The 24,295-nt window shown below is 43.3% G+C and overlaps 2 protein-coding genes and 1 long non-coding RNA gene across 3 annotated transcripts; 1 reads left to right on the top strand and 2 right to left on the bottom strand.

The window, feature by feature from the left end:
- Positions 1-809: 809 nt before the first annotated feature.
- Positions 810-6,557, bottom strand: CZIB (CXXC motif containing zinc binding protein). The gene is made up of 8 exons (XM_081223075.1): positions 6,469-6,557; positions 6,144-6,227; positions 4,797-4,853; positions 4,329-4,410; positions 4,095-4,126; positions 2,737-2,814; positions 1,943-2,008; positions 810-1,068 (listed from the first exon to the last, which is right to left on the bottom strand). Exons 1-8 carry the CDS (start codon positions 6,472-6,474, stop codon positions 991-993), a joined length of 483 nt encoding a protein of 160 aa, XP_081079201.1. The 5' UTR covers positions 6,475-6,557; the 3' UTR covers positions 810-990.
- A 1,727-nt stretch (positions 6,558-8,284) lies between these two features.
- On the bottom strand, positions 8,285-18,410 carry MAGOH (mago homolog, exon junction complex subunit). Its single transcript, XM_081223085.1, has 5 exons — positions 18,229-18,410; positions 15,386-15,444; positions 14,108-14,218; positions 9,655-9,737; positions 8,285-8,511 (listed from the first exon to the last, which is right to left on the bottom strand). The coding sequence occupies exons 1-5, from the start codon at positions 18,314-18,316 to the stop codon at positions 8,412-8,414; spliced, it is 441 nt and encodes a 146-aa protein (XP_081079211.1). The 5' UTR covers positions 18,317-18,410; the 3' UTR covers positions 8,285-8,411.
- Positions 18,411-18,595: 185 nt separating this feature from the next.
- On the top strand, positions 18,596-22,532 carry LOC308611785. The gene is made up of 3 exons (XR_014015027.1): positions 18,596-19,204; positions 21,370-21,506; positions 22,148-22,532. It is a non-coding gene; the product is annotated as an uncharacterized lncRNA (long non-coding RNA).
- The last annotated feature ends 1,763 nt before the right edge of the window (positions 22,533-24,295 follow it).

The following is a 24,295-nucleotide window of genomic DNA, read 5'->3' as shown; positions in this document are numbered from 1 at the left end:
ACCACTCAGAAAATGAAGGTAGTAATTCTTGCAAAGAATCCCAGGCTCCAGCAGAACACTGGAGAGGAGTAAGGTCTCTCGTGACAGGTTTTCCGAATGGTGCAGTCACCGGCATGAAGACGTGAGCTTGCCCTCATGACTGAACTGTGCACTGAACAACTCTATCCACTGTAAGAGGATCTTTAGACCCAGGGAACCAGGCCCACGAGACACAGAGGCCGGGACTGCTGTCTTCACACCTCCATAGGGCTGTCCAGGGGCAGAAGAACACAGAAGTGTGACCACAAAGGGGACAAACCAGGACCATCAGGAGGAGCTAAAGGAAGCGTAGAGGCTGACTCAGCATAAGGAAGAACTTTCATAGGGTTTCCCTTGGTGGGAGGGATTGCCCCATCACAGCAAGTGAGCAAAGACCTGAGGACCATCTGGCAGGGATTATAGAGAGATGATTCGTGCCAGGATGGAACTGCTGACCTCCAAATTCCCTTCTGGGCCTGGAATATGCAGTGACACCAGTGAACAGAGTTGCCTGGGTTTACCCAAGAGCCAAGGTGGTCAATGTGACGTTTTGGCTCATGACATCATTCCGCAGGCTCCGCTGCCCTCTGTACCAATGCGTTTGACACTTCTGGTCCCCTGGGGTGGCCTGTGCTCTCCCCAGGAGCTTGAGAGCCCTTAAGAGCTCTGTGTTCCTGTTTTGCAAATTGGATCCGGCTAAGATTCTGTACTGTGGGAAGGTGCCAAGAAGCCATCAAAGCCCTCCACCATGAAGGGGAGTGGAGGGAGCAGAGTGGTGGTTCATCCACCAGTGTAGCACAAACGGGGGCTTTATTGGTGGGGCTCGGGAAGCTGGGACAGCCCAGCACGCAGGCTGTGAGGGCCTGGACAGCTGCCGGGAGACGAGACACGAGGGCACCAGCCTCTGTGCTGTGCTGCCTGGGGCACGTCGTCCCTTCTCAGTTCTTAGAGGCAAGTGTGCAGGAAGAGGGTTCAGGACTTCACAAACTGGTGGGTGACCTCGTAGATTCCCACAGACTCCCGAGCCTTTTCGTCATAGTCAGTCCAGTCCTGTGGGAAAAAATGGCAGTGTTGGCCTCACGAGGCAGCCTGGAAAGCATGGGGAGTGGAGGACTAGGACTTAAAAGGCCCAGCTGAGGCTCCGGCTCAGATCTTCAGGAACATGTCAGCCCCAGGACAGAGCCAGACTGCTCAGGCCTGAATTCCTACTCTTCTAGCTTTGTGATTTAGGGCAAGTCACTAACTTCTCTGAGCCTTGGTTCTGTCCTCTATTTAAAAAAAAAAGAGGACAGCAGTAGATTTTACACTGAATGTTGAAAGACTCAAGAGTTAACACATGTAAAAGTATTTAGCCTAGGGCCAGGCACATATGAGAGCTCAGTAAGTCCAGTTACTGTTACTAGGTGCTATGCAAACTATTCCTCTGAGGCCTGACCACAAGCCTTCCTTATCTGCAAGGCAGTAACATGTCCGGTTGATTCTTGGTATTCACAGTAGTTACGTTCTACAAAGTCCCCACAAACACTGTGTTAGTGAGTATGGAATCACTGCTCCCCGGGGAAATACAGGGTTAGGTTCCTGGGAGCATCTGATTCTGTTTAAAAACACCTTATTTAACATATATATATATATATGTATATGGCTGATTCACTAATACTGAACTCACAGCCAACTGTGCTGTATCTCACACCTGAACAAGCTTGTCTAACACGTATTTTCTCTGTAAGGCACATCCAGCTTTCCTGCGTGTGAACACACTAGGCAGCGCTTCAGCACTACACTTGGGGCTATCGTAAACACCAAAATCACCAACAAAAAGCACGAAAAGTGTGGAGTCGGCTTCCCACTGAAGAGCCTTGTTCACCAAAAGGGTTATTCCCGCCAGGTGCCCTAGAGCTCCCCGCAAGGCCCCCAAGTCCCATACCTTTTCCTGCAGATTAATGTCACTGAAGACTGTCCCGGATTCCAGACCCTCAGCAGCAAACCCAGCCTGCAGGTGACAGGAAGGCAGCAGTTTACCTGGGGGAAAGGAGGCACTGGTCTGGCCTATGGGGCCGGGTCAGGGAACTGGCCTTTCTCACAACACCTCTGGCATGGGAAGACCAGAAATACAGTGTGGGCTACTGTTCTGGAATAACTACTGAGCTTCCATGCCCTGGCAGCTGCCCTGGGACTAGAGTGGTTTCTCCAAATTAGAGCCCTGGCCCCAGAAGGCAGGAGGTGTGGGGTAAACCCTTCCATTACCCTTGATTTTTCTGAAACACCCTGGGTGTGTCACGTCCCTCTCTGGACCTCAGTTTTCTTACTTATGAAATGGGGATGACAATACTCTCTCTTCTGCCTACCTCACAGGGTTGTGAGGTGAAAATGCTACACAAATAAAGTGGCCTGAGCACTGGCTCTGGAGTCGGATAGATGTGGGTTCAAATTACAGCTCCATTGCTTACTAACTGCATCACCCTGGGCAAGTGGCAAAATCTCTGAAGTTCTTTTCTCATCTGAAAAATAGGATGTATAACTTCACAGGGTTACTGTGAAGTGAGGTAACATTAAAAGTGACAAGCCTGATGCCCAACATACATTAGATGCTTAATAAATAATAACTGTTATTCTTAGGAATGAGAATTCCTAGTCCACGGTCTCTGTAGGAAGCACAGTTCTACTGTCATTTTCTATATGCCCTCCCCAAAGATACAGGTTCCCCAGGAAGACATGCACCTGGGGCTGGAAATCGACTGGTTCAAGTCCTCGGCACTCAAACTCCACTATCGTCTTGAACTTCTCATTGTCTTCGGCCTAGAAAGGAAGTGTGTTGAGGAGGTAGGTCCAACTGTGCCTTCAGGATGACTCCACAGCCCCTGAGAGCCCAGAATGGGACTCAGGGGCAACTCATCCCGTTCTGGAAGAAGACTGCCTTGACACCTGCTTGCCACGAGATCTTCTTGGATGTGGACTCTGGGGTCAGGGTGCCTGGATGTGAGCTCAGACACAGTTCTGCCTCTCTTCTCCTCTGGGCCTAAGATTGTCAGCTGGAGCTGAGGAAACCACTACAGGTTTATTGTGAGAACCTGAACTAGGTATAAATTGCCCAGTATAGGACCCGACACTATGCTCAATGAATGGTAGATAAAATTATCAAAATAAAAACTATGAAGAAGAATGTTAAGCTGTAAGGTTTCCAGGTCATCCAAAAGGCCCCAGTATACTTTGCTGTGGCCTTTTGCTAACCATCTGCCATGCTGTCAAGGCAGGGGCTGACTTAAAGCCTTTGAAGTGGGATATGCATGTGGAGGAGGCACACTGAGGGGGTGGTACAGCCAGGAAATTCATGCCTCCCTGACCCCTGGGCCCACAGACCCCAAGGACACACCCACACATTCATTCTTATTCTGTCATTTACTGTAGAAATGCTTCCTGCACACCAACCATGTGCCTGGCCCCTGGATTGGTTTTTGTTTGCTGGTCTGTCTCTTCCACTAGATTATGATTTACTTGAGTGCAAGTCCTTATGTGATTTTTCCCTTTAACTTCAGGACAAAGCTGAGATTTTAGCATAAATCAGACATTTTTCAAAAATACCAAATAAGGAATGGATGAAGACACAGACCCAAAGCACACACTCCCTCCCTCACCTTTGGACTAATCTGTTAATGCAGTAATGTATAAATACCTAATAAAATCAGATATCAAGGATGGATGCACTGTCTCATCCATGGATTCAGAGAAGGCTCACTAGCCCTCCAAGATGTAGACAAGGCAAGTGTTCCCAGTGATGGAAACTGAGTGGCCAGGTTGGGTCAGAGGTCCCCTAAGCTCCCACAGCCCAACACTTATAAGAAGGCAGTACAATAGCCTAGTTATGAGTCTTTTTCCTACCGAGCACTCGGTCAGGGTAAGGTGAATAGATGACTGACAGTGAATGAATGACTGAGTGAATGAACGAACAAATAAGCACATGAAGTCACTCAGTTCCATGGTGGGTCACTCTGGTGCAGATATAACTCGAGAACCCAGGCCTCCTAGTTCCTGGCTTGGATCTAATCCCACCATGCCTGCCACTGCAGCAGGAAACTTACATTGTAAGGTTTGATGGTGCTGCTCAAAATCTCTGAAATGTAAAAGAGAAGACAAAGTCGACTTAAGTCCATATCCCGGCCCCACCCAGGTACCCAGATGTGGCTCTGGGCAAGAGTCTACGGCAGAAGCTTGGATACCTCAGGCCTGGGTCCACCCACATGAGCATGCTTTCGGTCTCGTACCACAAAGCCGTGGGCCAGCGTGGCAGAGGTCAATATCCATGGCCTACCTACCAATGGAGTTTTCCCTTGAACACAGCTTGCACTTCTGGACCATGGAGGCACTGCCACGGCCTCCCTTCAGTGCCACGTTGTCCTGGCAAGCAGTAAACAGAACCTCTAGTCACAGATCAGTCAGATGTAAGGGTCCCCAGGAGACCCAGTCCTATCACTTATTATCAATTAATATTATAACAATATTTAAATACACATCATCTATATCTACCAAGACCCAGACAGGGTGAGCAACTTGCTAGGACAAGAATCCTGGGGAGGCTTCTTGAGAGTGAGCAAAGGACTTCCCCTTGATTCTGAACTCTGCCTCACATCCCAAAGCCCATTGTTCCCAGTTGATCACACTCTGCCTGCCCTCCCAAACCACAAAAAGTGGGGCCCAAAGACCGGGGAGGTGAGGGCCACATATCCCTGCCCAGAGGCCTGTGTGTGTCTGTATATGGGTATAGTGGTGGGGGGAGCAGTTACCATCAGCCGAATGTACTGCCACTTCTCTGAAATCTCACCACAGTTGCCACATTTCATCTTGGGGAGGGGGAAAAAGAGTATTAGTAAAGAAGTTGGCTCAGTTGGGCAGATGCTGAGGGAAGGGTAAGAACAGTGTGAGGTGGGCAGGCTCATCATCTTGTCAGCAATTCAGCAATCTTACTTCATCCTTATGACCAGCCCCACTAAGGACATAACCAGACTTCTCTCTGGGCAAAGTGTTTCTCGTGCTGGCTTGCTCATCCTCCTCTAAGGAGTCCCCAGTCTGGCTAGGGATTCAAGGCTCAAGTAGTACAGAAATGAGTTAGGAGCTTCCTGTGTGTCCTTACAGGCCCTGTAGGTTCCTGGTAAAAGTATTTATCACTCTTGCTACTCCTTCTTTGTCTCCTTCTCTAGACTCTGCTTTTTGAAGCCAGGAAACATCAACTCCTCAAATAAGCCCTGGCACTCGGGCTTCAAAGTATTTGGAAATAAAGGTGGGCAGAAAGCTTCCTGAAAGATAGGGCTTTTGCCAGGTACTGAAGGATTCTGGGATTTAGACTAAAAGGAAAACAGATCAGAAGCTCCGGTATCTGGGAGAGTAAAGGGCCTCAAACTGCTCAGTTAAGAAGAGGACCTCTGTATACCATCCCACTAGAGTACCAGATTTACCAATACAGGATGGGGAATTAAGAATGGAGCCATGCACAAAATTAAACGATTTCACAGTAAATAAAACCTAATCAACAAAAGAGAAGGTGAAATTATTCTTACTGAATAATCACAAGATCCCTTCAAGTAGCCTTTCGTTTAGTGTTTGTTTACATACCATGAAATATGTTACGGAGGAAAAATTACAAAAGATATTTCAAGATACTGCCAATTAAGAATTAACCAGTAGGGCTTCCCTGGTGGCGCAGTGGTTAAGAATCCTCCTGCCAATGCAGGGAACACGGGTTCGAGCCCTGGTCCGGGAAGATCCCACACGCCACGGAGCAACTAAGCCCGTACGCCACAACTACTGAGCATGCGCTCTAGAGCCCGCGAGCCACAGCTACTGAGCCCACACGCCTAGAGCCCGTGCTCTGCAACAAGAGAAGCCACCGCAATGAGAAGCCTGAGCACTGTAACGAAGACCCAGCGCAGCCAATAAATAAATAAATAAATAAATTTAAAAAAAGAATTGACCAATAAACTTAAAAAAGCAAACATAAAATTCTACCCAGAAGAAAAGAGAACATTTAATAAGCATTTCTCATCTAGCCGGAGAGAAAGCTCCCGTTCACCACTGAGATCAGGGTGGGAAACCTTTACGCGGCCCCGGCCCTGGCACCCCCACCAGAGCCTTACCTTCAGGTACCACCGGAAGTCCTCGCCCACTGGCCGGAGGTTGGTGACATTCTCCAGCGTGGCTTTGAGCTGCAGCGCAATTTTCTGAGAGAAGGAGCACAAGGAGGAGGAGCGCCAGGGCAACGGCGTCAACAGCGCCCCGGCAGCCCTGCGCCTAGCCCCTGCCCAACCCCGCCCCTCTCCTCCTCTCCCGGCACGAGCTGTGCCTCCCGCCTCCTTCTCAGCGTGAGCCCACTCCCCTCCTTCCCTCCTGGCGCGAGCTCCTGCCTCCCAGGTTCTCGCCACCTCCCGGCCTCTGCCCCGGCGGCGGCTCGCCTCCGCTTACCCCCATAGCGACCCGGCTTAGCTGGCGCTGGCTTCGGCCACTGCTTTCCGGCCCGTCGTAAACGGCGGGCGCCGCTTGCGCACCCTCGCTGCGGCTCTGGGCGGGGCGGGGCGCGGAGGCGCGGCGCGGGTCTCAGCGCGCCGGGGCTACACCCGCACACCTGGCTTTTCCTCCTAGGCAAAGTGATCCTGTGGAGGTAGGCTGAGTCCGCAACTAGCCGGTGCTCAGACCCGCGGAAGGCTGCCTCCAGCAATCGGTAATTCCAGATATTTACTGAACGCCATGCTAGTCTGAGGGATACCGCAGCAAACAAGACAGTCCTGCCCGAAACCTCTGCGGGGTCCGCTTCCTGCCCTTCAGACTCTGCCTTCCCTCACCCAACCTCGCGCTTGGTCCCTGCCTGCCCTTGGAGGCTTCTTAGATCACGTCCGTTCACCCAGCCCAGGGCCGGCTTCGTAGGTTTGAGAGATGGGACCTTTTTCATCTTTAAACTGCTCCTTCCTCCTTCCCCCAGGGGACCTTTCAGAGGGTTGGCTCGTGTACATGTCCTTCTCATTGTGGTAGGCAAGACTGGACACACCCTTTCAGCTGGCTCTTCTCTGAATTCCTGGTTTATTTTCTATCACACATTTACTGAACCTGTGCTCTTTTGCAGGGCACAGCTGAGACCATACAGAAGCTGTGAGCATTGTAAGCAAAAGCCTGTTTGAGGCTTTTACAGCTTCCTGAGGTCTAGTTTCTTTAAAATTTAGAGTGACTCTTTCGGATGTCTACTTTGCCACGAATTTACCTGATTGCCAGGTACCCTTCTGTAGCAGAGGGTGCACTATAGCCAGGAAGCCTGACATCTCAGGTCCCAGATCTGCACCTAACTTGCTGCCCTGTAATCTTTGAAGGAGGCAAAGTAGAATGTGTGTGTGTTGTGGAGGAACACTTGCCTAGGAGTCACCAGACTTGGGACCTGTCCCAAGTTGGCCTGTCTTGAGGGATGTTGAGCTCAGCCTAATCACCTCCCCTCAGTCAAATGAGATTTATCAAGACCTAGTTCCTTTCAGCGCCCACTGTCTGTTCAGTCAGCAATTTGCCTCATTAAGGAAGCCATGCAATTTAGCAGCAAGAAAAAGTTCCTACAGATTTACCTGCTGAACAAATCCCCACACTATCTACAACTAGGTTGCTTCTTAATGGCCGCTGGTATTCTGATTTTAAAATGAATTATTGGAAAAATTTTCTGAGACCAGGCACTTTACCCCTTATAATGTATTAAACCAAATATTTCCCCCATACTGAAGTAGCTTCAGATATATCTATAAAGGTGATTTAAAAAAACCCAACCTCAGTTATTAAGCTGGATGAAAAAAACAAAACCCAAAATACCAACAATACTACTTCACATCTAAAAAATTAACTTCATTAATACCAAATATCATGTTCAAATTTCCTTAATGATGTCAATTTTACATTTCCTGAATCATGATCCAAATAGGGTTCAAATGTTGTATTGATTGTGTCTCTCAAATCTCCTTTAATATATAGGTTCTCACTCCATCTCCATTTATTTTATGTTTGCAGCTTATTTTTTGAAGAAATCGGATCTCTTGTCCTAGAGTTTCCCAGGACAAGGATATTGACTGGATTTCCACTGTATTTTTTAGCATGTTTCTCTATTCTTTTACTTCCTGCAAACTGGTAGGTATATGTATAGAGTTGATTAGATTTTTGGCAATACTTCACATAGGATGTTAGTGTTAAAAAGTAATTGAGAAGAGTGCACATGTTCGGGTCTTTATAAAATAATAAAAATTGCATTTTGTTATGTATTTATTAAAGACAATCATTTATAGTTTATAAAAAAATACTGCCCTGATATACACAAAAATGTCTTGATAATGGTAATTAGAAGCGGCACTCCCACCCCCCTTGTGTCCACACCAATATTCAATCTAGATTGGCTTAATCTTGAAGTGTAATCCAATAAGACTGAAGACCAAACACTTCAGGTCCTGGACAAGATAATAAAATACTCGTAAGCCTTCTGGATCCCTAAAATGCAAGAAGAAAAAAATGTTTAAAAAGCTGAGAAAACTCAGCAAAAAAATACCATTTACTAACCCAGATTATTTAGGTACCAGGATATTCCTCATAGAGGTATTTACAGAATTAAAACTTTAAAAACAACCCAGTGTCCAAAAAGAAGAAAAAGCCTATATGATATATATTAAAATGTAATATTATGAGGTAATTTAAAATGTTAAGGTTTCTTCTTAATGAGGAAATGCTTACATTAAGTGGGAAAAAATCATGATTAAAGTAACAGACTGTTGATCTCAATTACATTTTTTGTGCGTTAAAAGACTATATATATTTTTTAAAGCACAGGAAAAAGGCAAGAAATACTTTAAGATTAATGGTTATCTAACTGATAAGTTTACAGGCTATTTTCACCTTTCTACTTTTCTGTATTTCCTGTATTTTCAACAATGAGCATGTATTACTTTCAGAATTAGGAAAACTTATTTTTTAAGAAGTAGTACTAAGCAGAACCAAGAGGCTGAAGATTACTACAGCATAACTGGGTAAGAACAAGACTGTTCACAGGAAGACAGTTATGCCTAACATGTACTAAAAGTGAGCCATATCTAACCCCAAATCCTCAAAGCACAAGAGCCAAAGAGGTTGCCAAATTCTAAGGATTCTTTGTGGCATGTAGATTCATGTCTCGACTTTATAATTTACCCTACTGACAAAATGAATTTTTAAATTTATATTCTGAATAATTTCAAGTTTCACTAAAGTCAGGCTTTAAGATGTGCTATCGGAATAGCCAACACTGAGGAAGGTGTTCAGACTCATTGATTCTACAGTTTATTTCCAGCACTTGTTTTTTCGTGTTTCATTTCTGTTCTGGCCAGATTCTTACCCACTTTGGCTGCTCTTATGGCATTACTCTGTGTGTGTGTCACTGAGAAGCTCTTATAGCAATGACTGACTAAAACACCAAAAGCAAAAGGAGCAAGCCCTTGAAAATATATAATTTGGAGTCTCTCTATTGAGGGGGACAAAGCTGACCAATTCTGTCTTACATTTGTACCAGATCTTACCATAATGGTCCCAATTTGGTTAAGGGTTTCATATCAGCCTGCTCTAAAACAGACACATCTTGATATAAGGATCATGGATACTTACTTGGATTGATTGACATCAATAAGGGAACCAATTTTTGATGTTGTGAAAGAAATATGTTCATCTCCAATGACAATTTCAAGCTCCTAGAAACATGAAATGTCAAGCTGAATTGGATTTTTCATCAGTCACACAGGAGAAGGGTTCATCATCTGCCAAATCACACAAACTATAATACAGTTGGCCACATTACCAAGACCAGTTCAATCTGAGCCCTAAACTGTACTGGGCACTGGAAACAAAGAGATAAATAACTGGTATGAGATAAATACTGGTTTAGCCCTTGAGTAGCTTATACTCTAAGAGGAAGTTGTGTGTGTGAGGCTCCACCATTTAGAAGAATTTACATCGTGCTTTGTATAGGAGTTTTCATTGTTAACAATGTGGAGTAACATGTATAAATCTGTTTTACGAATACCAAGAATCTAACTTTTCTAGGCAACATGGGACAAGTAAAAGAATTCCAGACCCTGAGCAGATCCCAGCTTTGTCACTTACTAGCTGTATGCCCTTGGGTCTGAATTTCTAAAGAGTGAAACAAGTACTATAATCTTAAAAAAAAAAACAAAAATCAATTGGGTGGGGAACTGGAGGGGGGTGCCTATGGGACAGATCAGCAAAACCAAAGAAACATCTCTGCCCTTGTGGAACTTACAATCTATTTTTTAAATATTTATTTATTTATTTAGGCTGAATTGGGTCTTAGTTGCAGCATGTAGGATCTTCATTGAGGCATGCAGGATCTGTTGCTGCAGCGCTCAAGCTCTTCCTTCGTTGAGGCACATGGGCTTCTCTCTAATAGTGGCGTTAGCTGCCCCACGGCATGTGGGATCTTAGTTCCCCCGACCGGGGATCGAACCCGCATGCCCTGCACTGGAAGGAGGATTCTTTACCACTGGACCACCAGGGAAGTCCCAAACTTACAATCTATTGAGCTCTACTTCTTAACACTCAGATTTGAAAATGTTAATATTTTATCATATCTGTGTCAGATTTCTTTTTTAAGAAATATTAGAGTTTAGACCCACCTCCCACTCTGTTCTCCTTCCTGTCTCCCCAGAAGTTGGGGTGTATTCTTTCCAATCATGGTTTTATATTAGGTAGTATATTTTTAAAATTTTACGTAAATGATCATACTATATCTTTTTGCTTTTTTCATTCAACAAGGGCTTTTTTTTTTAAATTTGTTTTTTATGGAGTTAACATTGTTTTTTTGTTGCTGTTGTTGTTTTTGGCCACACCATGCAGCTTGTGGGATCTTAGTTCTATGACCAGGGATTGAACCTGGGCCCACGGCAGTGAAAGCAACGAGTCCTAACCACTGGACCACCAGGGAATTCCCATATTGGGTTAAAATTGGTTTAAGAGTTTCATGTGTACAATATTATATTTCTATTTCTGTAAATACTACAGTGTGCCCACTACCCAAAATTTAGTTTCCATCTGTCACCATACAGTTGATCCCCTTTACCCATTTTGCAACACCCCCTCCCCACCTCCCCCAGCTCCTTCCCTCTGGTAACCACTACTCTGATTTCTCTGTCTATGTGGTTTTGTTTGGCTTGTTCATTTATTTTGTTTTTTGTTTCCAACAAAGTTTTTGTAGGTAGATCAAGTCCATTAGTTTTAAATGCTTTAGAATATTCATCTCCCTATTGAAGCAGACTTAAGTTCCCAGTTTTTGTTTCTATAAACAATGTGGCAAAGATATCCTTCTATGCATCTTGTGTATATATGTGAAAATCTTTCTAGGAAATTCCTAGAAGGTAAACATATTTTCAGCTCTGCTAGACACTAACAAATCGTTCCCTAAATGGTTGTACCAATGTTGTTTCCACCAGTATATATGAATCCCCCTTTTCTTTCTCATATCCTTTTTAAAACTTGGTGCTTTTTTTTTTTGACCATTCTAATGGGTCTGACATGGTATTTCACTGTTGTCCTCATTTTCACTTTTCAAATAAAACTGTAAATGTTTTCATAAATTTATTGCCCACTTGATTTTCCAGTTCTGTAATTGTCTATTCATAACCTTTACAGATTCTGCCACTAGTTTACCTTTTTATTATTATTATTGTTATTTTTTTTTTGCGGTACGCGGGCCTCTCACTGTTGTGGCCTCTCCCGTTGCGGAGCACAGGCTCCGGACGCGCAGGCTCAGCAGCCACGGTGCACGGGCCCAGCCGCTCCATGGCATGTGGGATCTTCCCGGACCGGGGCACGAACCCGTGTCCCCTGCATCGGCAGGCGGACTCTCAACCACTGCGCCACTAGGGAAGCCCACCTTTTTATTATTAATTTGTAGTTCTTTATATATTCTGGATTGAAATGCTTTGCCAGTTATGTTTTGCAAATACCTTCCTCTAACCTGTGGCTTATCTTTCTATTTTATCTTGATATCTTTAGATAAAAAAAAGTTCTAAATTTAAAGAAGCCAAATTTACTAACCTTTTTCCTTGAGGAGTTTAAAAAACTTCTCTATCCGGAAATAATAAGATAGTCTATATTTTCTTTTATGTTTTAAAATTTTGCTTTATTTCTATAAATCGTCTAATTAAAAAATACTCTGTAAATATATTGCCAATCAACTTGGTATACTTTGTTAAACAGTCCATCCTTTTTCTACTAATTTGAAAGCCCACCTCTGTCATATACTGTTCCAAGTTCCCGTATACTCATGGGTTAATGTTTCTGGGTTCTCTATTCTGTCCCATTGGTTTAGTGGTCAATTCCTGAGGCAATGTCACCATACAAATGACTATAGTTTTATAAGAAATCTTCAAAATTATCTTGGCTACTCTTGCCCCTTTGATCTTCCATGAATTTGAGGCTCCATCAGGTTTTAGGAAAAATCCTGTTGTGATTTTGATCTGAATTGGAATGAATTTATAAATTATTTTGGTGAAAATCGATATAATATTGAGTCTTCCCATCCATAAAAATGATACATATTTTTATGTCCTTCTATAAAGCCCTTTCCTGTAAGTTTTATATATCTTGTTAAATTCACTCCAAGTTCTGTATAGCTTTTGTTGCTGTTATGAATGGGATTTTGTTTTTAATTACACTATCCAGTAGGTTGTTGCTGGTATATAGGAGTATGCCTTGTCCACTTCACAGGACTATTGTGAATGCTGAATGAGCTAATGGAGCTGAAAATTTTATCAATCCTAAAGCAAAATACATATATATAGTATTACTAAGATCTCATGAATGTTAATTAAAAAGTTAACTTGAGTAAGTACTGAGGATGAGATTTTTTTCACTCTTCCTCAAGAGCTGGCCCGTCATTCTGAGGTTAATTAGAATAAGCTTATACGAGTTTTCATATTAATTTAATAAATATAACTATTATTGAGCTTTTACTATACACTGGCACTATTTCAGTCACTAGAGATATAGCAGTGGAAAAAAATAGGTAAAGTCCTTGTACTGAAGGAGTATGCATGTGTATGTGTACATCTGTTGCAGTGGAGGAGGAAGAGGGATGCATAAGGAAAATCAAACAAGGCAATTTCAGACAAAGATAAATGCTACAAAGACAAAAACCAGATTTTTTTTTTTAAGTGGTGGGGAAAGGCATTTTAGATTGGATGGACAGGCAAGACATCACTGAGGAAGTGACATGTGAAGACCTCAATAATAAAGACAGTCTTGGATAGAATGTTCCGGGCAGCATGTAGGAAATGCAAAGTGTCCTAAACTAAGAACCACCTAGGTGTATCTGAGTAACAGAAATAAGACCGGTGAGGTCTGAACACAGTGAGAGATGGTGAGAAGAGTAGAAGGTAAGGTGGGAGTTTGGACTTTATTTTAAATGCAGTGGGAAGCCACTGGAGAGTTTAAAATTAGTGGAATAAACAAATTTACATTTTAAAAGATTACTCTGGCTTCAGGAAGGAAAAAATGGGCTATACAGGACAAAAGAAGAAACAGTGAAATCAATTAGAAGTCTGGATTAGGAAAGCAGCATTAAAGTGGAAAGAAGAACCTTTCCTATTAATTCAGTCAAATATGACAGTGGCTTTTATTTTTTAATTGCCACAATGTTTTCAGAATATCTAAGCCACGAATTTAAACAGATATATAGTTGCTTGCATGATTTTCCATTAGATTGTTGAAATAACTATGTTTTATTTATCTTTGTATCCTCACAACGTTTTGTCCATAGTCGTTACTCAGTAAATAATATGGGCAGCAAATGCTCTGAGAAGCAAGGGAGGGATCACAAGAGGAAATTCAGGGCTGGGCTCTGGGTGGTGAGCAGCACCACTTGCTCTCCCCAATCCTCTGTGTGGGATTAGTGCTTCCTTAGACCAACGTGCTGGTAACCTGCTCCGTGTAGGGCTCCATATCGCACATACATACATAAGTATATTCAGTGTCATATGCAGAGCAGTAAACCTCATCTTATTTGTAAGATTTTTGCACTGTGGATAGTTGCTGAAACACCTACCTGCCGGCCCACTCGGTCAGGAGGAGGCCACAGAGCATCATCCTCTTTGGTAATTTCACTGTCATCAATTATTCTCTTCAGTTCCTCCATCACACTTCTATGTACATAAGCCTGAAAGCAAGTTAAAAAACAGAATTTAAATTGTATCGCTAAGCAGCATTCTGACTCAGATAGCAATGACAAATAAAAGACTACTCATGAAAACTTATTTCTGGCACCTCTGTAAGTGGGAAGACATTCCGGCAGGGTCAGAAGTGCCCAATGACTACACCTCAGTACCCCAACTAGTTGTTTCTATTTCTTGGTACATCCTGTTCATATGGACCTACTCCTTGCCTACCTACTAAACTCACACTTGAGCCCCAATCAAAAGATCTGTGAGTAACTCTGGTTAATTTTAACTAAATGACATGCTTCTGAAGAGCAGAGATATGTCTTTTACATTTTACATATTAGTCCACATTAAAAAAAATTGTGAGGATGCTGACATGTGTGGGTAAGCATAATACTGATTGCTAATTAAATACAATAGCATGAGAATATACTGACTGTTAAGACATTTTCAAATGTGACACAGTGGTTAAAAGGAAAGAATAACTTTGATGAAACCTTAATGGTGTGGTAGAAATCATGCCAAAATGGAGCACACGGACTTGACAAAGGCAGGCATAGGTCTGAATTCCTGCTCAATCTCTTACTAGGAGGGCTAACTTTGTACAAGCCCCATAATTAATATCTGGGCCTTCACTGTCTTATCTGTAAAGGGTATATAATACCACCCATCACAGAGGCTGACAATAAGGGTTAAAATAAGATCACAGATGTAATACCTAGTGTCATGCCTGGCATCTAACATGCATTCAGTGATGTTAACTGCTTTCCCATGCTCCCTTTCCCCATTCAAATGCAAATTAAAAGAGCCCTATTGAGTGCTAGGTACCAGGGAATATATCAAACACTAAGTTAGTGGGGGGGTAGGTTTTCTGTTTTTGCAGATGAAGCAACTGAAACTTATCAAGTTCAACCAGGAGTGTGCCCAAGGTCACAAGGTTAGTAAGTAGCAGATTCGGGGTTCAAACCAAGATTTGCAAGACTTCAAATGATTTCCCGTTACCGATTCAGCATTGTTAAAGAAAATATAAACTAAAAGATTTGAGAAAAACTTTAGAAGCTATCTACAGACGTGTCTACACTTTCCTATTCTTTATCTTTCAATACTACTCACAGAAAGAACAAAAACAGGACAAAAGGCTAAACGGCTCTCAGAGGATTCATTACCTCTTTTCTGATCATGACGTCATTTTTGTAATTGCTGTTGTTGGCGTATCTCAATTTCCCTGTGAGGGGCAAAAAACAAATTCAATATATAATAAAAACATATAAATAAAGCCTGCCTTGGCAGTAAACAAAGGATGTTGCCGCCATCAAGCCACCAGCCACACCACTCCCAGCTCCCTGCCCACAGGTGCACCCTGAGGGGATTCAGGGTGGGGGAAATAGGATACTGGCCCTAGATAGTTAAGGTGCATATCAAAGAAATGATCTCAAGGAGCCAAGCATCTTCCTCTACATAGGAAAGTGCTAACTTCTTTAACTTGAGCTATCTGGTATTTCTTTAATTAATAGTTAATAGTAATATTTTGATGTTCTGACTACCTGTTATTTTTTGTCTTTGGGTTTTTGTTTGTTTGTTTGTTTTGCACAAACTCCTATATATCCTGGCTCATCCCTAACCTCTTTGGAACAGTCCCTCAAAGCTATCTGAGAGCCTGTCTCCCAGGCTTAAGTCCTCAGTATTTCTGCCGAATAAAACACAATTCTCAATCTTTAGGTTGTGGGGTTTTTTTTTTTTTTTCAGTCGACACTATTAAATAGCCTCCTAGCCAAAAATACAGCTGACAATGAATTACAATTCTTGCAAAAGCCAGCTCAGGTGTGATAAAAGAACAGGCTCTTTTGTGACTGGCAAATCAGGTCTCTGCAGGTTAATGTCCTCAGCTGAAAATAGGAGTAATTGATAACTCACCTGCACCCAGGGCCTTCTAAGGCTCAAAAGAGTGGTGAAAACTTCTGAAAACTGTAAAATGCTTTTTACATATATTAACATGTGACTGTGAAAAACTCTCATCTATCCTTATGATGGAAAAGCTGTGGATTTATTATTGAGCATATTTGGTATACAAGGCCCTTTGTGCATATGTGCATCTAACAGGCTAATTTGGGTATATATGGCAGATATGAAGGAGAAAATAAAGGAAATAGAGGAGATAATTATTTCCCTATAGAAGGCACACTAAAATGAGCCAAATTAATTGATGCCTCACTGCACTGTCTCTCTGCCTCAAGTCTCTCTCCTTTCAGGTCATTCTCCATACAGTGGATAAAGTGATATAGTAACAGGTGGCTCTGATTAGGTTACTCTAACACTCTGATACTGACAATGGCTTCCCACTGCCTTCTTGATAAAATCCAAATTCCTTAACGTGGCTTACTGTTAAGCTGAGCCCCTTTCCAGCCTCACTCCTATAACAGTCCTCTCTCACAGAGCTGGAGTTAATCAAACTACAGCTGACCCTTAAACAACGTGGGGGTTAGGGGCGCCCACCCTCTACACAGTTGAAAATCCGAGTATAACTTAAAAGTCATCCAGCCCTCTGCATCTGCAGTTCCTTGGTATCTAAGGTTCCTTACCCGAGATTCAACCAACTGTGGATCATGTAGTACCATAGTATTTACTATCGAAAAAAAATTGCATATAAGGGGACCCATGCAGTTCAAACCTTTGTTGTTCCAGGGTCAACTGTCTTGGTTTCTGCCTGAAACATCCTATGCACTTTTTGGGTTTTCAGCCTCCTTGCTGTTAATGCTGTCCAAAATGCCTTCTTGACTCATCTGCCTAACCAACTCCTACACATTCCTAAAGACTCACACTCCCCTTCCCCGTGTCATCTTATACAGGAAGGCTTCTTTGACCCTTCAGCATAGGTTAGGTGCCTTCTTTCTGCTCCTAGAATCTTCTGTTTCTTTCTACCACAACACCCAATACACTGTCTTGCTATTGTTAACAAGACTTTCCCTACAATTGGGGCTTGTCAGTTCATCTTTGTGCCCCCATTTAGTGGAAGTTTTCTGTCATCTTTGACTCCTTTTCCTTCACCATACTGGCCACGCCCCAAATCCTATCAATTGGCAAAGTCCTTTTTGGTTCTGCCTCCAACAGTATCCTAAATCCTTCCCTCTACTTTTACTATCACTCTAGTCCCAACCAACATCCTTTTTGTCTTAACAACTGTAACCGTCTCCCATTAAGTAGTTGCCATTCTTGCCCATTCTGCACCTAATAGTTACAATACTTTTTCAAGAACAGATTACATCTCTGCTTGAAACTTTCCAATTGCTTCCTGCTGCACTTAGAAAAAAATCTAAACTCTACCATGAACTATAAAGACTACATGGTGTGAACCCTGCATACTTATCCGACATCATCTCCTACTATTCTCCTGAGTTCAGTACTCTTCAGCCACACTGGGCACCTGAAACATGCCTAGCTCATCTCTGCCCCACGGCCTTGACACTTGCTTCTCCCTCTGCCTAGAATGCTCTTCTTCCTGAGCTTCACAAGGCTGGCTCCTTCTTGGCAATTAGATCTCATTTCAAACATCTGCTCTTCAGAGAGTTCTCCAATGGCCACCCTTTCTAAAAGCGGCCAACCAGCAATTATTTCATCATTTTGTTTTATTTTCTGACCACTCATCACTATCTGGAATCTTTTTTTTTTAACGATCTCCCAGCACGAGGATACAAGTTCCATGAAAGAGGAAGCCTGTCCATCGTTCACTCCTGCACCCCAGAATGTGGAACAGAACCTGGCACAAGATAGGCGCTCAAGTAATGTTTGTTGAATGAAGCATTATGGTCAAAAACGTCACTAAACAGAAGTCCCTGCACACATACAGAAAGAACCAGTGGGGCGGACATAGGATCGTTCCTTCCAAATCAGCGCCTCACAGCCATCTGTCCCTTCCTCCTCCAGTTCCTCGTACATTCCGGACCCCCGGCCTCCCCACTAGCCCGCCCCCAGGTCTAGTCCTCGCTCCCGGGGAGCGGGAGGCTTCTCTCACCGTCCGGCCGGAACTCAAACTCCAGGAATTCGTGGCCGAATTTGCCCTTGTGACCCACATAGTAACGCAGATAGAAATCACTCTCCATAGCTGGCAAAAGGCAACAAAGACCAAACTTTAATAGCGAACCTCACTGACGCCGTACGCGCCCGACACTGACGTTTACGGCGGCGCGCGGAAGTGACGTCAGGCAACGGCACGGCCGGTACCGGAGAGACCTCCTCCCTACCACGTCCACCTGGAGGTGGGACAAGGCGGCTGCGCCCCTCCCGGCCGAACGAATCTCCATTCGCCGGGAGGCGGGGTCTCAGCCCGAGGCGTGAAGGCCCTGAGGCTGGTCAACCTGCCTTCTCCTGGGCTTGAGGCCGGAAGCTGTCCGTGGACTTCTGGGCCCGGCGGCGAGGGCCGGGGGTCTGGAGGCTGCGTTGCCTGACCTCGGGCTTAACACCCGGAATCCTGCGTCCCCCCAGGCTCCACCTCCATTTGGGACACCCGACTGTGTGGGTCCGAAAAGGCCCTTCACCGTCTCTGGACCTAGGTCGTCTCATCAGTAAAATAGGGTTAAAGGGAGAACGCAGCGCACCACGGTGAATGCGTCTAACGTAGGCTCCGACTGAACTCTGCCTGTTTAAGGATCACTTCTAGAAATCCTTCTCAGCGACGCTTTCCCTGAACCCGCAGTGGAGCTTTTCATTCCCCTGCAGCTAACTCGGCCACACTTATCCCCCATTTTATCTCTTTCTACCTTTTATTTCTTCCTTTCCCTTTCTACCTCACGGGCCTCTAGATGAGGTGTTGTGAATAGGACTTAAGTTGAATATTTGATCTCCCACTCCCCAGCACAGCTTTACCCAGCAGTGATTCTCGGCCCGGCCTGCGCAATCGGATCGCCTTGGAGCACCTAAAAAAATACTGGTGCTTGGGCCCTACCCCAAGCCAATTCAACCAAAATCTCCTACAGTGGACCTGTGTGTCGGTATCGTTGTTTTGTTTTCTTTTGTTTTGCAGAGCTCCCCAGTTGAGTCAGGATTGAGAATTATTGCCCAAGAGGCTCTTGTCTTTTCAGGCCAAAGTGGTTGACCTCTGTGAAGGCTTTCTGGCTATGGAAAAGTTTTCCTCCTTGCTTACGCCAAGGGCAACAAAACTCCTAATTAGTAGAAGCCTGCTGTAGTTCATCTAACTTCCGGCCAGAGGGGAAAATGGAGTTGGATCTAGAGACAATGCCGAAATGGCATCATTCTTGGCGCCTGTAACTACACTGTTCCGTATTTGGGCTAGTGGTCTCTTCTCATTCCCAGTCTTGCCATTACTACTTTTCTCCGTGAAAAAGAATTGGTAGCAGAGTGTAGAGTGGGTGTGATGGGGGGAAAAAGTCACTGGAGATGTGTATTAAAATAATCCCTTGTGTGACAGTGATTCACTGTGACCAAAGGTGAACTGACTGAATTTTTTGGACCTCAGGTTTCGTATCTTTAAAATGAGCATAATAATGTTATACATCTGGCAGAACTGTTGCAAGGATAAGAAACGTCTTGGAAATTGGAAAATACTTTGTAAACTGTAAATTACTATAAGGCATCTTAAAAAAAAAACAGTGGATGTGGGTGATAACAAGGGACTTGTATAAAAAAGAGAAGGGATCCACCGTGTATTAGGCACCTAATAAATGTCAACCCCTAGGCTGAGTCTGTTTACAAGTGCTTGTTCTTTGAATCCTCATGACAATCTTGAGGTGGTAGTTGGAGTTAAGTATTTAGAGACATTGGGTAATTACCACAAGGTTATTTTCCAAGAATGAAATTATAAAAAATTATAACGTAATTGATGAATCTGGGCATCTGCAGATATGGCAAATATCAAAAGTGCTGAGGAAATTTAAAGGACACCCGACTCCAATCAGGCTATAAGGTGATTTCAGGTTTTGGGGTATGAGGCCACATAGTATAGCTGAAAAAGCATGGTCTATGTGTCTGATGTGCCTGAAGTTAGCATAATTTACTGAGCATCTACTATGTGTCATGTGCTGGGAATACAGTGGTGAACAAGACATACCTTTATAGAGCTTACAGAGGAGGCAATCAAGGAACATACAAGCAATTATAATGTAGGGATAAAATTTACATATAGGGGAAGCACAGAATACTATGGAAGCACATGGAGTGGCTCCTAATCCAGTCTAGGGGGTCTAAGGGAAGTCTTCCTGAAGAAAATGTTCCAGACAGAAGGCCCAGAACTGTGGTTAGAATACAGAATAAGGTTGTGAATATAATAATGAGGTTGGAGAAGGGTTAGAAGACTAATCATGAAGGGCCTTACAACCCATATTAAGGAGTTTGGGCTAAAACCCAAGGCTACTGGATTTAAATGGAAGGAAAATGGATGAAGGGCTTTAGGCAGGAAAGTGGAAAGAGGTGGTGGTGACATGACCTATTGCATTCTAGAAGGATCACTCTGGCTGGTTGTAGACTGGATTGGAAAATGGAAAGATTAGAAGTATGAAACTCGTAGGCAAGGAGATTAAGATGTAGCCAGAGAGGTAGGGGAAAAACCAGGAGTATGGTGTCAATGTAAGCCAAAATAAGAGTCTTTCAAGACAGGAGTGCCAACAGTGTTACATCCTGCTTCCAGGTCAAGGAAGATAAGGACTGAAAATATTTACGAGGTTTATAATCAAGGAAGTCCTGGGTGACCTTGGTAAAAGCAACCTCATTGGCATGGGATTTAGAGCAGAAATATTGGGATACAAATGGAAAACTTTGTTGTGGAAGCACAGAATTACCTAACCCTATGAGTTAGGTCTGAGTCTGAGAGAATAGAGAAGGCTTCCTAAGGAAAGTACTCAAGGACAAATAGGAGTTAGCCAGATGAAGAGGCAGAAAAGGAAAATCGAGGCAGAGAACACCACATGTGCTACACTTACTTTGGGGGCACTAAACATAACTATTGACTCTGGGAAGTTTCTTCACTCATATTTCTCATCTCTAAAATGGGAATGATAATATTGATAGTCTTTATCTCACAATATCATTCACTCCCCCCCTCATAAAAGCATCACAGTACTTTCATATTTTAAAAAAATGAATTTAATCTCTCTCTAGAAACAGTGCACTGATTTTACAAATGTCCACATTTGGTTTTTAGTTCACCAAGATGATGTTGGTACAATTAGTGAGATGCAGCACACCACCCTTTGCCTCTGGAAGAGAAACCAGACTGCAAAGGGGACTGAGTACAGAAGCTAACGGAACTCAGAAGGACAAGACAAAAAAGCATAAATGGTTAGTGTGACCCAACATTCTAACATGCCTGTTACATCAAATATGGTCACTTGGGGGTGTTCAGAGGAAGACAAACAAGGAAAGTTCATTTGTGTACAACGTGATGGAGTTTGCAAACCAGTAGCTCACCCCACATCAACAACAGCTTGTACAGAACAAAATGCTATTTTAAAACACATGGTTTGCACAGATATTTGTTTTCTCTTGTAATTTTTGTAAAAAAGTATCAAAACCTTCACGTCTTTAAATATATATATACATATACAGGTGGCTTTTTAAAATTACTCTTTATAGCACAAAGTGTTTGCAAATGCAGAGGATCTCTGCTGATTCTTGACTATGCACATGGTGCATAGCCTGAATGAACAAAGCTTCCTGATTTCTTATATTAACTGAAAATTTGAAGCTGTAATTCCTCCACCTCTAAGTTCTCCATATCCTGAAAATCCCCAATACCCTAAAAGTAGTGTGAGAAGATTCTGATACTCTATCTTCATGCATTGCCAGGAAAAGAAATTATTTACTCTGAAGCATTTAACTGATAACTCATTTATATTTTGTGAAATGATGAGTGTATAGCAGGGGTGAGGGAGTGGGGTAGAGAGGCTCACATTCCTGTGCTCTCTCCCCATTCCCCCTAGTACCCGACTGGACAGTGCTTGGGGTCCCCTCTGCAGACACCGTTGAGAAAATCCCAGAGGCTCTTGACAACATGGAATCCTTCTGTGAAAATCCTGCTGCCCTTCTATCAGTCTTCATTGACCGTACCAAAAAACTTCAACTCAAATTTATGAAAAGCAGTCACTGTTTCCCTTTGGCCACAGGAAAGCTTGAGAGCGAAGACTGTCATGTCTGCAAAGTGCTGGCAACACATTCTGATCAATTTTCCATGATGCACTTGGTGCCTTATACACAGTAAATGACCAAGAAATGTTTCATTAATTGAATCAGAAACTAAATAGAAGTATTCTGTAAAGTGCTTACATTGAACCTGTCTTCCCATCCAGCCTCATTTCTTGCTAAGTCTCCCTTGAGCCTTTTGCTCATTACAATGAATTACATGCAGTTCCTTAAGATGCCCATGCTGTTTCATGCTTCTGTGTCTTAGCTCAGTGTGTCCTCTGCCTGAAGCAGCTTGGACACCCCTACTTAAATTCTAAGACTTAGCTTAGAGCCACTATTCCTACAATGCCTTTCTTGACCCCCTTCTTACAACTTTGTAAACTAATAGTACCCCCAAAAATATCTATTCCTTTTTTTTGTTTGTTTCCACATGTCTTCCTCTAATTCCTACTGGGAGTTCTGTCAGGACAGAAAGCGTTTGACTGACCTGTACATCTGCAGTACCTGGCACTTAGTTGGTACGTAGCAAATAGTTTCAGTGGATGAATATATGTATTGCAATCACACAGAACTGAAGGGATGAAAAGTACTTATTGCTATACATTTAAATACGATCTCATTCTGAGGTTACAGTTTACCTCAATCTGTTTTATACGTAATCATGCTATCAACAGTAAATAAATAAAATTTTAGTTTTCCTCATTTCTGGAAGGATATTTCTGCCAGTGCTTTCAAAATTCCACCAGAAAGATAGGCCATAAGATAGGTAGCAGGTTTGATACAATGTTTGGGCAGCCCAAAGTAGTCTCCTGGAAAAGGAAAGCGAGGAAAAGGGCTGGGACTAGTTTCTTTCACACATATAAAAAAATGTCTGGAAGGGCCTCCCTGGTGGCGCAGTGGTTGAGAGTCCGCCTGCCGATGCAGGGGATACGGGTTCGTGCCCCGGTCTGGGAGGATCCCATATGCCGCGGAGCGGCTGGGCCCGTGAGCCATGGCTGCTGGGCCTGCGCATCCGGAGCCTGTGCTCCGCAACGGGAGAGGCCACAAGAGTGAGAGGCCCGCATACCGCAAAAAGAAAAAAAAAAAAAAAAAAAAAAATGTCTGATAAAATTTCTGCCCTTCAGGCCTTATCTCTAAGCTTCCTTCCAGCTCTGTAGTCCAATGACTCTGTGATCCATTATTGGCTGTAGGTATATGATGACGCAGGGGCAAAAGGCAACAGAAGTACAACTGTACCTCAAAATGCATCCAAGAATAGAGAAGGATGAACCTGACTCCTCAGATTTCATCTTATTTACTGCCATCCAACACGAGTATTCCACAGTTTTTTGTAGGTTGCTTCCGTAACTGCCTCTTCCAAACTGCAGTTGTAGCATAGTCAGGAAACATGGATGTCTCTCAGAAAGTTGTGTTTCATCATCATTTTGAGATCTCAGGCTGAATCATCCTGACCCTATTCATTATTTTTTTCTGTGAAGGACAGGATCTGACTAAAAGTTTAGAAACTACGCATTAGTCACTATTATCATTTCCCCAGGAAATTCTATTTCTTTGGAGGCAGGTTACAGAAATAGTTGCTTGTTTTGTGTAAATTTCAGTGTTTTTCACTTTCATGATTTTTCTTCAGTCAAAAATAATTTTACTTTCCGTTCTTGAAAGAATAGTAGTAAGTGATTAAGCTCTATGGGAGTTGGCCACCTGTTCTTAAAATTCTGTTTGGTTTTGGTCATTCTAGGTCAATTGCATATACCCTCTCAATGAATGTTTCAGGACTATCAGCACATGTATATCATGAAGAAACTGCTTGCTTATGCAAAGCTTAGTGGCCAGGGTCCAGAATACAGTTATTTTCTCAGAAGACAGGAGACCATGAGTGATGTAGAGAAAGGTCCTAGGAACAGGGTGACAGAACCCCAGAATGTCTGCCTGGAAATTCAGAGGGTATC

Source organism: Mesoplodon bidens (assembly GCF_964165515.1).
Source record: "Mesoplodon bidens genome assembly, chromosome: 2".
NCBI lineage: Eukaryota > Metazoa > Chordata > Mammalia > Artiodactyla > Ziphiidae > Mesoplodon > Mesoplodon bidens.
The sequence above is the reverse complement of the archived record's forward strand: the minus strand, read 5'-3'. Positions and strand labels throughout refer to the sequence as shown.